This window comes from Oncorhynchus kisutch, linkage group LG27 (assembly GCF_002021735.2).
Source record: "Oncorhynchus kisutch isolate 150728-3 linkage group LG27, Okis_V2, whole genome shotgun sequence".
Taxonomy (NCBI): Eukaryota; Metazoa; Chordata; class Actinopteri; order Salmoniformes; family Salmonidae; genus Oncorhynchus; species Oncorhynchus kisutch.
In genome coordinates this window covers 23,060,398-23,077,228 of record NC_034200.2, presented here as the reverse complement: position 1 = coordinate 23,077,228, position 16,831 = coordinate 23,060,398, and the positions used below count along the sequence as shown (strand labels likewise).

The 16,831-nt window shown below is 41.7% G+C and overlaps 1 protein-coding gene across 1 annotated transcript; it reads left to right on the top strand.

The window, feature by feature from the left end:
* Positions 1-578: 578 nt before the first annotated feature.
* On the top strand, positions 579-10,748 carry plk3 (polo-like kinase 3 (Drosophila)). The gene is made up of 15 exons (XM_031807065.1): positions 579-1,045; positions 1,798-1,905; positions 2,017-2,133; positions 2,235-2,364; positions 2,579-2,666; positions 2,774-2,869; positions 4,730-4,928; positions 5,267-5,393; positions 5,496-5,605; positions 6,046-6,169; positions 6,400-6,483; positions 6,604-6,766; positions 6,921-7,050; positions 9,282-9,392; positions 9,532-10,748. Exons 1-15 carry the CDS (start codon positions 836-838, stop codon positions 9,724-9,726), a joined length of 1,992 nt encoding a protein of 663 aa, XP_031662925.1. The 5' UTR covers positions 579-835; the 3' UTR covers positions 9,727-10,748.
* Positions 10,749-16,831: the final 6,083 nt, after the last annotated feature.

Below are 16,831 nucleotides of genomic sequence, written 5' to 3'. Positions count from 1 at the left end.
ACGTATTATTCTATATCAACATGACATGGATATTCACGATTAAATATATATTTGCTCACGTATCTTGTTAGTATGATTTTGTCTTAAAAATTGCAATGTAACCAGTATCTTAGGAATTAAATTACAATAAAAACAGCAATCAACGAACAGCACTTTATCACAAGGATGACCAGGGATGTTCTCTTGATAAGTATGTGAATTGAACCATTTTTCTCTCCTGCTAAGCATTCAAAATGTGACGAGTACCTCTGGCTGCCAGGAAAAATGTATGGAGTAAAAAGTACATCATTTTCTTTAGGAATGCAGTGAAGTAAAAGTTGTCAAAAATATAAATAGTAAAATAATGTACAGATACCCCAAAAAACGACTTAAGTAGTACTTTAAAGTATTTTTAACCAAGTACTTTACACCGCTGTATGATAGTGTTGTTGCTCTGATAATGTGAAAAAATGTATTGTCTATTTTATATGACAGGTTTAAACCGTCTGTCTCTCAAAAAAAATCATATCATTCAACAGCAGTAGAATCAATACAGTCACGTGACTGGATAAATTGTTCATGAGGACGTTCAGTATTTCACACACACATAAAAATCACATTTATTGTTTCAATCAGCTTTGATTGAGAAGTATTTCGAGCAAATATGGTTGGTTCATTTTAGGAATGAGGCACCTATTCACCCGCCCACTTCTGTGACGTCAGGGACAGTTTATATAGCTGGGAATTTTCAGCCGGGCATGTCAGATGTATACGAGTTGGAGTTCAGGATACAACACAGCTAAAAGGATAAATTGTTAAATCTGAGGATTGTTGGAGAATATCTATTTTTGGATGAATGAATACTGCGTGTTTTACCACCTCTCAGCGTACTTCATGTCTCACGATGAATCCGGATCTATTCAAACCTTGTCCAGAACATGGCCAAGTTATTATTCCTACTAAACCGAACAAGACCAAATCGGAACAAATCAAACCAGATCTCGCCCAGGTGGTGACTGATTCCAAGACAGGAAAATCTTACAGCAAAGGAAAGCTTCTGGGAAAGGTATATTATTATATCAATTTGATCCATGTGCTGCTATGTATCGCACACAAATCAAGTATTTAGACACGGTTCTGTTGACAATGTGGCTTGATGGTAGTATGACGAGATTGGCTATTGCTGCGTCAGTGTTCCAACGTGGCAACTTTCATTCATTGGCATGATTTATTCCCGGTTGGTTCGCATGTTCTGCAAGCCAGGGCTGGCTACACGTTACACTCAAATGTGATTGTTTCATTGCGGAATGATGACCACGTGCGGGCTATGACAAACTCTCTTCCAGCTTCATTAATTCTCTAGCTGGGTTAGTAGCGAGGTATAATCTAGGCTATCGAGATGTTCTCTTCTGACTTTATTTTGAGGTCATTGGTCATCCCAGCCGCTTTATAAAAAAAATAAAAAATAAGCCGTCCATCATGAGGATAGTTAACGTTCTTTTGCCAGTTGTAATGATGCGATGTAACGCCGGACGTGTCACTGATAATTAATTAGTTGATAAAATGTACATATTCCAAATGCATCTTGTATCATGATACAATGTATCAACACAGCGCGGTGTCAAAAAATCTTCGCCTGTCTGCTGCCGCATGAGGAGGATTTTTTTTTTGTTAAAATGCTGCAGTCGCATTATCCTAATTCGAATTGCATTTCATTATAAACAAATGAAATGCATGGAAAGACATGTCGCTGTAAACAGCTATTTTTATGGTTCAGATTATGGCCGATACTGATTTGTAGTGTGTTTTACTTCAAAGGGTGGCTTTGCACGATGCTATGAAATGACAGACCTTTCCAGCAACAAAATGTATGCTGTGAAGGTGATACCACAGAGCAGGGTGTCAAAACCTCATCAGAGGGATAAGGTAAGGACACATTTCATTGTCAATCATCTGCAGACTTAACTCCTTTCCAAAAATGATTTGTCTTTATTCCTACTGATATTTTGGGTGCCTGTTTTATTACTCTTCTGACAGATAACAAATGAAATCGAACTTCACAAAACCCTACATCACAAACATGTGGTGAAGTTCTCCCATCACTTCGAAGACCAAGACAACATCTATATTTTCCTTGAGCTCTGCAGTAGAAAGGTGAGCTGTGCGCTTGCTTTGGTCTGTGGTGGTACAGCTTGTGCAGACATTCTGAAGGGTGTTCACTGGGTACTGACAGCACTCTGACCTTGTCTTTGTAGTCCCTGGCACACATTTGGAAAGCAAGACACACACTGACAGACCCAGAAGTGCGGTACTACCTCCGGCAGATCATATCTGGGCTGAAGTACCTTCACAACAGAGGCATCCTTCACAGGGATCTCAAATTAGGTGTGTAGGGTGATTTGTGGAATAAGATGTATCGTTTGGATTATTTTACCACAATGGTGGTACTCTCTGAACTCTCATTCAGTTCAGACAGTTTGAAAATCTCAATGGCATGTTTTGAATTTCATTATTTGGTTGTACTTTTATATCAAAGCACTTCAAACTACTCCTTGTGGGAGGCCTGGGAAAACTGACTTGACAAATGTTGCCCTTGCAGGCAATTTCTTTGTGAATGAGAACATGGAGTTGCGTTTGGGAGACTTTGGGCTTGCTGCGAAGTTGGAAACAGTCGAGCAGAGGAAGAAGTAAGTCATCTGGTGGAATGTGTCCCATTCCTTTGGTGAATATTCAGGTTTCCTTCATAGCCAATCCGAGGTGAACAACGGCTCTAATGCAAATGGTTTCTCCTCAGAACAATCTGTGGAACGCCAAACTACCTTGCCCCCGAGGTGTTGAACAGGCAGGGCCATGGAACAGAGTCTGACGTCTGGTCACTAGGTTGTGTAATGTAAGTATATACTTGGAATGTTTGTCCTTTGGTGTCCATTGTATTTGACTAAGTGCGTACTTGTCACACTTCGCTCTATGGTGCTACAGCTCCTACTTAGGCCTTGAATGTAAATTATATACACAATTGAGTGTATACAAATGGTTTACAGTAGAGGTCGACCGAATAATCGGTATGGCCGATTAATTAGGGCCGATTTCAAGTTTTCAAAACACGGATTTGGCCTCCCCCTTAACACATTTATTTAATCTTTATTTAACTAGGCAAATCAGTTAAGAACACATTCTTATTGTCAATGGCCTAGGAGCGGTCGGTTAACTGCCTCTTTCAGGGGCAGAACGACAGATTTTCACCTTGTCAGCTCGGGATTCAATCTTGCAACCTTACAGTTAACTAGTCCAACGCTCTAACCACATGCCTCTCATGGCACTCCACGAGGAGCCTGCCTTTTACGGGAATGCAGTAAGCCAAGGTAAGTTGCTAGCTAGCATTACATTTATCTTATAAAAAACAATCAATCATAATCTCTAGTTAACTACACGTGGTTGATATTACTAGTTTTCTAGCGTGTCCTGCATTGCATATAATCGATGCGCTGCGTATCGTTGCTCCAATGTGTACCTAACCATGAACACCAATGCCTTAAAATTAATACACAGAGGTATATATTTTTAAACCTGCATATTTAGCTAAAAGAAATCCAGGTTAGCAGGCAACATTAACCAGGTGAAATTGTGTCACTACTCTTGCATTCATTGCATGCAGTCAGTGTATATGCAACAGTTTTGGCCACCTAATTTGCCAGAATTTTACATAATTATGACAACATTGAAGTTTGTGCAGTGTAACAGGAATATTTAGATGAATGGATGCCACGCCTTAGATAAAATGCGTAACGGTTCCGTATTTCACTGAAAGAATTAACGTCTTGTTTTCGAGTTTCTGGATTCGACCATATTAATGACCAAAGGGCTCATATTTCTGTGTTATAACTAAGTCTATGATTTGTTAATGCAGTCTGACTGAGCGATGGTAGGCAGCAGCAGGCTCGTAAGCATTCATTCAAACAGCACTTTCGTGCGGTTTGCCAACAGCTCTTCGTTTTGCGTCAAGCATTGCTCTGTTTATGACTTCAAGCCTATCAACTCCTGAGATTAGGCTGGTGTAACTGATGTGAAATGGCTAGCCAGTTAGCGTGGTGCGCGCTAATAGCGTTTCAAATGTCACTCTGAGACTTGGAGTAGTTGTTCCCTTCGCTCTGCATGGGTAATGCTGCTTCGAGGGTGGCTGTTGTCGTTGTGTTCCTGGTTCGAGCTCGGGGAGGAGCGAGGAGGGGGACGGAAGCTGTACTGTTACACTGGCAATAAAGAGTCTATAAGAACATCCAATAGTCAAAGGTATATGAAATAAAAATGTTTTAGAGGAATAGTCCTATAATAACTACAACCTAACTTCTTACTTGGGAGTATTGAAGACTCATGTTAAAAGGAACCACCAGCTTTCATATGTTCTCATGTTCTGAGCAAGGAACTTAAAAGTTAGCTTTCTTACATGGCACATATTGTACTTTCACTTTCTTCTCCAACTTAGTTTTTGCGTTAAACCAAATTGAACATGTTTCATTTATTTGAGGCTTAATTGATTTTATTAATAAGTTAAAATAAGTGTTCATTCAGTATTGTAATTGTCATTATTACAAATTTTAAAAATTGGCCTATTAATCATCTGCTTTTTTTGGTCCTCCAATAATCGGTATTAGCATTGAAAAATCTTAATCGGTCGACCTCTAGTTTAAGGGTGATGAGGTAGACCATTAAAATATTAAGCCGGAGACTTAATATTTTGATTTGCTTCAACCAGGTACACACTGATGTGCGGGAACCCTCCCTTTGAAACCCTTGACCTGAAGGAGACATACAAGTGTATCAAGGAGGTAAAATACAACCTGCCCTCGACCCTGTCTCCTGCGGCTCAGAAGCTCATCTCTGGCATTTTGCAGAAGGACCCCAGTGACCGCCTCACACTAGACCAAATCCTGAACCACCAATTCTTCACCAAGGTATGTGGCCAATGCCCTGGAATTAGGTATGACTTTACAGCACCAATTCCCAAAGCTTTTTACTTATTGGATTATATTTTTATCCCCCTCCAATGCCTTGATTTGTACTTGTATTTTGAATGACATTCCAATTGCATTATGCTTCATCTTTAGATGCAATTTGGGTACAATTGGAGGGCTGAGCCTTGGATATGAAGTGTACTTTCTAGAGCCACACTAGGAATAACAGCACGTGCCCACTGACTAGTGACTCGAGAGGATGGCATTATTAATTGCGCTAAGTGGTTGCTTGAATTGCCGACCTTGCAGTTTCCCCGACCGAAACCTTTTTTTTTCAGGCTTTCACCCCGGATAAACTGCCTCCCAGCAGCTGTGTGACAGTGCCAGAGCTCAACCCGCCCAGCCCTGCCAAGAGGTTTTTCACAAAGATGGCCAAGAGTCTCTTTGGCAAGAGAAAATCCAAAGGTAAGCTTTGTGGCAAGTCATGACTGACCTTCAAAAGGCTGCAGTTTAACCCCAGGATTAACTCTTGAATCAGGGTATAATTTAACACGTTTGGTTTTATAGTGGAGAAGAACCATTGTGAAGAGCGAGAGAGCATCTCCAGACTTGTGTCAGGCATCGTCAAATGCTCCATCAGTCGCCAGATGAGTTACAAAACAGTTTGCACCGATGAGGTATGTATTTTGAAGGATGGATTATTTTTAGCATAAGCTAAACTTTTCTATAGTTCCGGCTAGACTTAAGGTTAATTACTTTCAAACAATGCAGCAGTGTTGCCTGTTAGCTGAGATGAAGCAAGAGACCTAGACCATCAAGGGACTGTCAGAGGGCAGCCATAGTAGTGAATGTCTCAGAATAGTGTTGTACTGTACTTAGCAGAATCCCATTTCAGCCAGACAATCTATGGGGAGATTGTGGGTGATGGCTTGATTTTAAAAGGTTTGTGAATCAGGCCTGTGGAACAAAATGCAATTGCATATGCACTCTGTAAATCATAGTTCTCCCAGCCTCCTGGCGTCTGTAGCGGTCATTCAATACAACAAACTGCATTTGGCTCATGTGCCATTCTTTGTAAGGAAGGACAACTGCTCATGACAGATGTTTCCTCTTTCAGGCTCCCCCTCCCACGGTAGGCCAGCAAGTCAGCTCTGGTCTGCTGGATACACCAGCTGAGGAGGAGTCCAGGAAGTCTGCTGCATCACGCTCCTTTAAAGGCACGGTGGCCAGCAGCACAGAGCGTAAGTCACTACTCGGCTTCAGTTTGATGAACCTCAATTGCTGAACGTGATGCTTTAAATGTGGTGATGTGCCAATAATGGACCACTAACAGATCATGATCTCTTCCATATGTATAGCCGAGACAGCTTTTTAATCTACATGGATTATATTTAAGTGGTTGAATCAGTTTGCCAGACTGTCACACTGTTGGTGGGGATTTCAACTAAACTTCACCCTCCCCTCTCTCAAGCGTGTGAAGATGGCCTTACCCCTGCGTCTATAGCTGAGTCGGCCATGAAGGTCCTCAACAGCTGTTTGTCTGCCATGCCTGCAGGTGAGCTTTAAGCCTCTCCGCAAGCTATTCTAGTACAATACTTCAAATGGCATTTTAAAAAGTTGATTATACTGAAATCTTCTTTTACTGAGAAATTTCTAAATGAGTCTTCCTCTCCAGCTACAAGAAACCCGCCATGTCTTTCCAGGCCCAAATCCTTTATCTGGGTCACAAAGTGGGTTGATTATTCCAACAAATATGGCTTTGGCTACCAGCTCTCCAATCAAAACATTGGTGTGCTTTTCAATGAGGGGACACACTTGAGTCTCTGTGATCAACGCAAGTAAGAGTCCTTTTCAACTTGATAAATTATATTCAAGCAGTTATTAGCCTTAGTTTATTGATTTGCCAACCTGTGTTCTGCTGGTTTATTGTAGCCTTTTCAATGTCTCAAACCCTTGTCTCGTTTAATGCATCTCCGTTGTCTTCCCCCACAGGACTGTGCACTACTGCTTGACCAACAACAAACACTTCACCTTCCAGGCCAGTGCTTTACCAGAGCAGCTCTGCAGTCAGAAGCAGATCGTGGAGCTGATGGCCAACTACATGGAACAGAACCTCATGGAGGTGAGGCATTGAAGGTTCTCTATTAACCACCTTATCAGGGCATGACTAATCAGGGTGTACAGTGCCTTGCAAAAGTATTCACCCCCTCTGCTTTTCCTATTTTGTTGCATTACAATAAGTCTATAAAATACATTTGTATTGGATTTCATTTAACGGACAAAATAATAGTCCAAATTGGTCAAGTGAAATGAAAAAATGAACTTGTTTAAAATAAAAACAGAAGTGGTGTGCATATGTATTCACCTATTAAGATCTGGTGGAAACAACTACCTTCAGAAATTGTATTAGTTAGATTGCACACAGGTGGACTTGATTTAAGGGTCACATGCTCCGTCACATGATCTCAGTGTATATATACACCTGTTCTGAAAGGCCCCAGAGTCTGCAAGGGGCACCACAAAGCAAGCGTCACCATGAAGACCAAGGAGCTCTCAACAGGTCAGGGACAAAGTTGTGGAGAAGTACAGATAAGGGTTGGGTTATAGAAAAATAACCTAAACTTTGAAAATCCCACGGAGCACGACTAAATCCGTATTTTTTTAATATGGCACCACAACAAACCTGCCAAGAGGGCTGCCCACAAACTCATGGACCAGGCAAGGAGGGCATTAATCGGAGGCATCAATGAGACCAAAGATAACCCTGAAGGAGCTGCAAAGCTCCACAGAGATTTGAGTATCTGTCCATAGGACCACTAAGCCGTACAAATCAAATTGATTTATATAGCCCTTCGTACATCAGCTGATATCTCAAAGTGCTGTACAGAAACCCAGCCTAAAACCCCAAACCGCAAGCAATGCAGGTGTAGAAGCACGGTGGCTAGAAAACTCTCTAGAAAGGCCAAAACCTAGGAAGAAACCTAGAGAGGAACCAGGCTATGTGGGGTGGCCAGTCCTCTTCTGGCTGTGCCGGGTGGAGATTATATCAGAAAATGGCCAAGATGTTCAAATGTTCATAAATTACCAGCATGGTCCAATAAGGCAGAACAGTTGAAACTGGAGCAGCAGCACGGCCAGGTGGACTGGGGACAGCAAGGAGTCATCATGCCAGGTAGTCCTGAGGCATGGTCCTAGGGCTCAGGTCCTCCGAGAGAGCGAAAGAAAGAGAATTAAATTCACACAGGACACTGAATAAGACAGGAAGTACTCCAGATATAACAAACTGACCCTAGCCCCCAGACACGTAAACTACTGCAGCATAAATACTGGAGGCTGAGACGGGAGGGGTCAGGAGACACTGTGGCCCCATCCGAGGACACACCCAGACAGGGCCAAACAGGAAGGATATAACCCCACACACTTTGCCAAAGCACAGCCCCCACACCACGAGGGATATCTTCAACCACCAACTTACCATCCTGAGGCTGAGTAAAGCCCACAAAGATCTCCGCCATGGCACAACCCAAGGGGGGGCGCCAACCCAGACAGGAAGATCACATCAGTGACTCAACCCACTCAAGTGACGCACCCCTCCTAGGGACGGTATGAAAGAGCCCCAGTAAGCCAGTGACTCAGCCCCCCTGTACACTCCACAGAGCTGGGCTTTACAGAAGAGTGGCCAGAACTTCCATTGAAAGACAAAAGGAACATGTTTTGTTTGCAAAAAAGGTATGTGGGACAAGACTAAAATGTAGCTTTTGGCATGTCTGGTGCAAACCCTCAAGAACACCATCACAACAGTGAAGAATGGTGGTGGCAGCATCATGCTGTGGGGACGTTTTTCATTGGCAGGGACTAGGAAACTGGTCAGAATTGAAGGAATGATGGATGGCGCTAAATACAGGGAAATTCTTGAGGGAAACCTGTTTCAGTCTTCCAGACATTTGAGACTGGGATGGAGGTTCACCTTCCATCAGGACAATGACCCTAAGCATACTGTTAAAGCAATAAGTTATTTAAGGGGAAATACATGTCTTGGAATGGCCTTGTCAAAGCCCAAACCTTAATCCAATTGAGAATCTGTGTTTTGACATAAAGAGAACTGTACACCAGCAGAACCCATCCAACTTGAAGGAGCTGGAGCAGTTTTTCCTTGACAATGTAAATGTTTTGCACCTTCAAACTGGTAGGCATGTGTAAATCAAATGTTACAAACTCCCAAAAATCAACTTTAATTCCAGGTTGTAAAGCAGCAAAATAGGATAAATGCCAGGGGGTGAGTTCTTTCCCAAGCCACTGTAGTTTTATGATCTAAATGGGATTGTAATGTAACAAGTTTCTTGTCTCTTCCAGGGTGGCGATCTCCACTGTGAAGACCAGCCTCCCTCCCAGCCGCCACTCCTTCTGCAGTGGGTGAAGACCGACCATGCTCTGGTGATGCTCTTCAACAACGGTACCCTGCAGGTAAGGCCTTACAGCCACACTGTCACAACCGGTAGATATAATGCTGTTTTTAGAGCACGATCTTAGTTCCAAAACCCTCTTGTGGTAGCTTAGCACTGTAATTATGCCCCGTGACTTTATTTAACTTCCTCCTCCCCAGGTGAATTTCTACACAGACCACACCAAGATCATCCTGTGCAAGTCCTCCGACTCTTACCTACTGACCTACATCAGCCGCGAACGCGTCTCCTACACATACCTCCTGAGCATGCTGTCAGAAATGGGCTGTTCTGCCGAGCTGAGGCACCGCATGCGCTACGTGGTCCAGCTGCTCCAACATCACGGAGATTCATAATGGACCCACAGCTCAAGTAAGGTGATGTTACCCTGAGACGCTGAATCCCCCCCCCCCCCCGCTAATGGTTAGGATTGGGGGAGGGGATGCTGATCGTGGCTCTGTACCTAGGGAAAACTTCACCCCCCAGGGCCATGACTCTGGGCGCCATCCACAAGTCTCAACCAACCTGCTGCTTTCTGTTCCCACTGGGAGCAAATGACCAGGAGGCTCTGTTCATTCAGGGAGTCCTCCCCAATCTTAGGCTAGTGTCTGGCCTCTTTGGACTATGGTGCCCTTGTTTGTTTTTGAATGAACCTATATTCTGACTACAGTATCACACTACTGGCTTGATTCACTTCATGCACACAAACCTGACCCTGTTCTCTCAGCTCATGCTCAGACCTGATTCTGAAATGGCAGTGGGATCACAAGCTGCCAAGTGACCCCCCCCCCCCCCAATGTCAACTGAAGTTCGTCTTCGCTTTTTTTATGCTTTGACATCGCTTGCCTTTTTTATGATAATCACACTTCACTAATTGGTACACAACAGCATACGGAGGGCAATGGGTGTGACAACTTTCACTTTCTTTGGATTTGCAGTAATTTTACCACTAGTTTTTAGCTATAGATACCAGAAGGTTATTTTTTTACCTTAACTGGGTAATATGGATTTTTAGTGTTCAGTTGAAAAAGGCTGCGCTACATTGCATTGTTTGACAAAGGGGATCAAGTGCCTTTGAGGGATGTCTGCCTGTATTGTGCAATAACAGCCCTTTTTGAATGTGGATGTGGTGGCATGAGATGGTCTACGGAGGCAAGTACTTTTTTTACTTGGAATTGGTTAACTTCAAATGTCTGAATAGCACTAGTGTCACTACCTGGTATAAGCTTTTGATAAAATGGTATATAACCCTGTAATATCAGTATGTAATAAAAAATAAGTATTGTGTTTATCATACTGTACCATCCTTTGGTTTACATTGCCGTCTCTACCCAGAGTTGGATCCTTAAACTGTGATTCCTGAGTGCAAGTATTATACAACTTCCAGGTAATGTCTTGTAAAATCCAATGTTTTGAAAGCATCTGCTTCAGAATCTTTATTTTTGTGCACAATAATGTCCTGTATTTATTTTATTTATACATTTATTTATTGTGTAATTGTATGGTCTTGACACATGGGAAATGTTCAATATGATCACCTTTGTGCTATATTGGCGTAAAATAAAGTTTATGGAAATAACATTGGCCTTTCTGAATTATTTGACAATTTGCTTGACTTTAATCTGAAACTACAGCTAAATGGTTGCTTTTTTTCCCCCCCCCATGAGCAAAATGTCTATTCAAGAGCATAAGATTTGCCAATGGTGTTGGTGATATACAAATCGCAAAAACAAATTGATCCACAAACAAGTGTTGGCCATACATTAGAATTGATTTTCTGGCCCTAGGAACTAGGAAAATACCAGCATTCTTCCAGGTGAACTAGAATGGTTGTCACTCAGTGCCTTTACTCACGCAAGATAAACCTATTGGACCAAGGAACAAATGAGGGGTTTTGGAATATGGCAACTGCAAAGTCATCAGGCTGCGAGTCCCACAGACGGCAACTGGCCACCCATGGGTCCTGTCTCCTGTTCTGCCCCACGACCTGATGCACCAGCATGTACCGTGCAAGACACTGACTTTTCACTGTCTGACAAGATGGCTGCCGGAGTCTGTCCAGTTAATTATCCAGCGTGGCTTGCACAAGCTTCTGGACCTTACTGGCTTTAAAAAGATGGCCCTTCCCTGGTCTTCCAGGTGTTCTCTAGCTGGATCTCCTGGACAGGCTAATGGAGAGGCAACCAAGAAGCTGTCCAGACTGCCCTGAAGCCAACCGCCAAAAAGTTTGTCAGGGTGATCGAGTCCCTGCATAAAAGGGTAGTTGCGGTTGCTGGCTCCTGGATGAGGACTTTTCTTTTACCAGGTAGGTCAGTTGAACAAGTAATTTACAACTGCGACCTGGCCAAGATGAAGCAAAGCAGTGTGACTGTTACATGGAATAAACGAGCGTACAGTCAAAGTTTATATACAGTGTGTGAGGGCAATAAATAGGCCACAGTAACGTAATTAGTTTAGTAAATTAACACGAGTGATAGATGAGCAGATGTGCAAGTAGGAATGTTGGTGTGCAAAAGAGCAGAAAAGTATAGGGTGGGTGGCACTCCCGGACCCCCATGGTTCTGTGGCTTGCTGGTTAAACTGGGCCGGGGGCTGCTGGGTTATATCAAGCCAGACCTGAAAGTCAAGGGAGCTGTACTGTACAAAGATGCTGGTGCATTCATTTCATCACATGAATTTACATCACTATTCTGTGCCAGAGGAATCAATCTGTCTTGAACTATTGATTTCACAGTGCTGCCCTAAGACTTGTCTATGGTATTAGTAAAGTCTCCCACGTGGAGCTTGAAAATGGTCTTTAGATAAAATGTAAATCGGACACGAAAACCTTGTCACGAGTTCTTTCTCAATTTCCATAATCCACACAAGTAGTTTGGATTACTTTAACTCTGCTAGTTTCATCCCATTGGCTAAAACCGCCATGAATTCCTATCAGCATGATGTGTAAAATGCTGTCATTCAGTCCAATTTCTCCTATTCAACAGTGGCTTTAAATAGCCTCTTCAAAGCTAAGTACAGTATGTAAGAAACATGCATACAATAGCAGGTGAGAATTCGCTTTTTAAACAAAACATGACAGGGAAATGATGTTCACTTGAAAAACAAGTTATGTTGCATGTGTGTCACTATATACAATCATTCTGTGCAGTAGCTACTACCCTCCACTTCTCTTCAAATGAGTCAACCATGTAGCTGGTGGCATATATACCACACCCACCCTAAAAACAACGAATGGACTTACTGTCACTAGCCCGCTACAACCAATAACGACAGTAATATTATTGTGACTTTACCTTTGAAATTCACCTGAGAGACTATGATGATAAACTTGTGAAAGCAACAAAATATTTTACCATGTCATTGAATTTCGGTAGAAATTTGGTGAAAATAATACGAAATCCTCTTACCTTGATGTCTTCTGCAAATCCAGTTGATTCAGTTGATTTCCACGTTGATTCAAAGTCATCACATAGATACATTGTTTTAAATGACACGTAAGCAACTGGTTTTTGCCCAGTGGGTGACTTACTTCCACGTCCTCTGCTGTTGTCATGGCAAATCATTTTATTTAACCTAAAAGGAGTGACCCTCTGAATCAATGGTGTCTGTGTTTGCTGTCTTTGGAATCATTCGATTAAGAGTTACATATACGAATGGATGAATATGACATCGTCAATAACTGGAATAGTGAACAGGATCCATCATGAGGGTATTTCATTGCTGAGTTTCTATAGCTTTGGTGTTGGAGACACTATTTACATTGGACTATTTCGTTTTGAGATTCATGCATGATTAACAGATGACCTTCCCTTTGTATTTATAAAGCATAAAAATCTGCTTTCACACAGGCAGCCCAATTTGGATATTTTCCCACTAATTGGTCTTGACCAATCAGATCAGCTCTTTTGCCAAAAATCTGGCAAAAGATCAGGATTGGTCTGCCTGTGTAAACACAGCCGAAATGTGCATGTGTCATGAGGTGAAAAATTTACAGGTTCTTTAGGATATGGGTTAAGCAACCAGGGTGAAGTAGAGGCAGACAACAAAGGCATTTATCAAAGATTTAATAAACTAAAGAATGGTTTCGCAGGGTCACCTTTTCAGGATGGCCTTTCACTCTGGCCTAGGAACACATTCACAAACCAATTTAAAACATACCATTTTCTTTCCCACATCTTCACTCATAAGACTCCATTACCCCCATGCTCCCAGGAACCACTATACCTCTGAACTGCATCACCAATGTGAAATAAAGATCAGAATTGTGCTGCCTGTGTAAATGCAGCCTAAGATCATTTGGGTAGGCAAGAATGGCCAGGTTATACATCTGAGTAACAGGCTGCGTTTATACACTTTTTTTCTTCCACTAATTGGTATTTTGACGAATCAGATTAGCTCTGAAAAAGAGCTGTTGTGAAAAGATCACATGTGATTGGTCAAAAAACGAATTAGTGTGGGGGGGAATTAGAATTGGGATGCCTGTGTAAACGCAGCCACAGAAACCCATGGAAGAGAGTGTGTATGATGTGGACTGGGGATCTAGCTAACTCCAGAGTATCTCTCACTTGATTGCATTAAAAAAAGTATGGCCAAACCCAGACGACGCTGGGCCAATTGTGCGCCGCCCTATGGGACTCCCAATTATGCCGGATGGGATACACCCTGGAATCGAATCCGGGACTGTAGTGACACCTCTTGCACTGAGAGCCTTAGACCTCTGCGCCACTCAGCACACTCGCAACATCCAGCAGCGAAACTGGGGCACCAGCGGGTGGTCATCAAAAGGCATCTGTCACCCATTGGGAGAGAGAGTGGGTTTACGCCTGCCTTACTCAAGCTAAATGTGCTATTCCAAATGCTTAATTGCAATGTCACTTTAGCTTTTAATTTCAGGGCATTCAGAGTAATGCATTAGTACAAATGAGAATCCCTCTTAGTTTTTAAGGAGGGTAATTGTTTTACTCGAACCAAAAATACCCCCAAAGCATCCATGAGAGTAATTCTGATGTCCGTCTGTTCAGTTTCTAGGCATTTAACATTGTTACATCAGAGGAAGAGAAGAAGGGCAGAAGCACTGATGAGCAGAGGACCATATAATTAACTTGGCTAATTAACAATGTTATCTCCTCACGGTCGCATGTACTGTACTGTACCAGACATATACTGTACCTCCCTATTTTCAGGGCTGCAGAATAGTTCTGAGGGCTTCTGAAGGGATGACTCAGGGATTTCCAAGGTCTTGCAGTATCATCTTCAGATGGAAACGGAGGGTTTCTGCTCGCTTTCATGTCTGTTCTGTTGAAGCTGATAGGGATCAATAACTTTGATGTTGAACAACAAAGAGGAGCGGAGAGAGGTTGATGACTTGACTTCTCCTTTGAATGGAAAATATGTTTATATACTATAGCTAAGGGAACTTTTCTGTCAGACTTTGAAGACCTTGCAAGGTCGGGTTTTATTTGCTTTTGTCTAGATTAAAAATATTTTTATTTTTATTTTATCTATGTGATGGAGTGGGAGGGAAAATGTATTGACTCCAACCACTTCAGGAATGCCTTCTATTCATTTCTATAATTTCTATGGCCTATTGGCCAAAGGATGCTAAAACCTGACATGGCATAGAAATACCAGCCAGTCCACAGTTTTAGTAACAATAGGTGATCATTAGACCCTTGTGACTCTTCAGAACTGAGGTTGAAGAACAACTGTAATGTCAGCCAAACCTACTTACTGTTTTTATCCATTATCAAACTCTAGGATTCTGTTGCCTTGAATTATTAATATTGAGTCAAGATGATGCATATTTCATCTAATTTAATCATGGCTTCTATGTGACCTCTAAAGTATACAATAGGCACCATTAAAATGTGTTGACAACCCACAGTGATTGGATGGTTGCATCCTGTATTTTGTAACTGAAAAGACATACATCCCTTTACCCAATGCTCTCTGTGTTTAAAACATAATCACATCATTTTGGTGATTCATGCACAGTAAGCATGAAGAGACAAAACAGAGAGCTAGGGGCACACTTTGTTATCAGGGATTGTAAATCCTTGTCTCAGTTTTGACCTTTCTGCAGCAAGCTGAAGGATTTCTTTGGAGTGCCACTCAGTTTTGGTGGAGAGTCTCTTTCTGGTAAATAAAAAAAAAAGAAAAAGAATGAAACACTCAAATATTTCCCTAAGGAGAACACAGCATCTTTTTCAAAGCTGCTTCAAAGCTTAATGTTCCAACTTCTCATCATTCCTTTCATACAGTACCAGTATGTGCCAATATGCTTTTGTATAATCATGGCATGCTACTTATTGTATGTTCAGGGAGGATCATTTGAATGCTAAATGCATTATTCTAAATGTGAGTTCATTGGATGTATTTGCATGTGTCCCAAAATGTATAACTTTGTAGAAGAGATGTAGTCAACTGACAACGACATAGTTCAGAACTGACCAACCTGGTCAGATAAAGGTTAAATAGAAGAATCATTGGACTATGAACGTTTATTAGAAACTGTTCTCTCGTGGGAAGACTATGTAACCATAAATGGTATCAATCATCTGACCAAATTACGTGAGATTTTAGTTCTGGGTTAATAAGCAACATTTTAAGAGACAGGAAGAGTAACTGAGAGTAACTGTACTGAACAACCAGTTGAAAAACGGTGTGATTGTATTAGCCTAGAAGCTAGTTACCATATGGTGTCCTGCACGAGTTTTGAAATTTCAGATGGTCACACCCATATTGATCTAGCCACACCTACCAAACGGGAGCAAACATACCTCAAAGACTGTTGAAGTACGGTGCAAATCGTTTAGGGGAAACGTGTCGTTCAGTACAAACCGTTACATAATGTAGCAAGCGTTGAAGCAAACTGAACACACCCAGTTGATCATTTAAAGGCCTAGTTTTCCTCATGTGCTACAAGTGAGACGCTCTCAAATACTGAACAGTGCAACTGAACTGGTAATATTAATCCTTATTTAATTTGTTATGATTTTTGCAAATTTTTTGGGATTTCTAACTGGATTAAACATTTACTTTCATTGGAGGGAAAATACACAGTTTCCTTATTAAAACAGAGACTTGATGTAGCATTTTTATTTGTTTCAGAGACTGAGCCTATACATTTTATTTTATTTAGGGAAATGTTGGTTGGAATGTTGGTCAGTATTCCAGCTGATTTATATGTGAAAACACATCATTTTTTACATGACATTTGTGCCCTCCCTTGTATTTATTTACCATTATATAATATAATGAAATGCTCTTGAGCAGGGATTAAATTGCAATTTTGTTGTTTATAGAACTGTTTTCTCTACACTGTCTCACATCCTAGTTATTTCCATGTTTCCCTTTATGTGAACCCTGCTCAGCTCATGTGCCTGCAATCAATTTGTTCTAAGTCGACCTGGGATTGACTGACTGATGTCATAGATGTACCATTAACGACTCTAGCAGCCC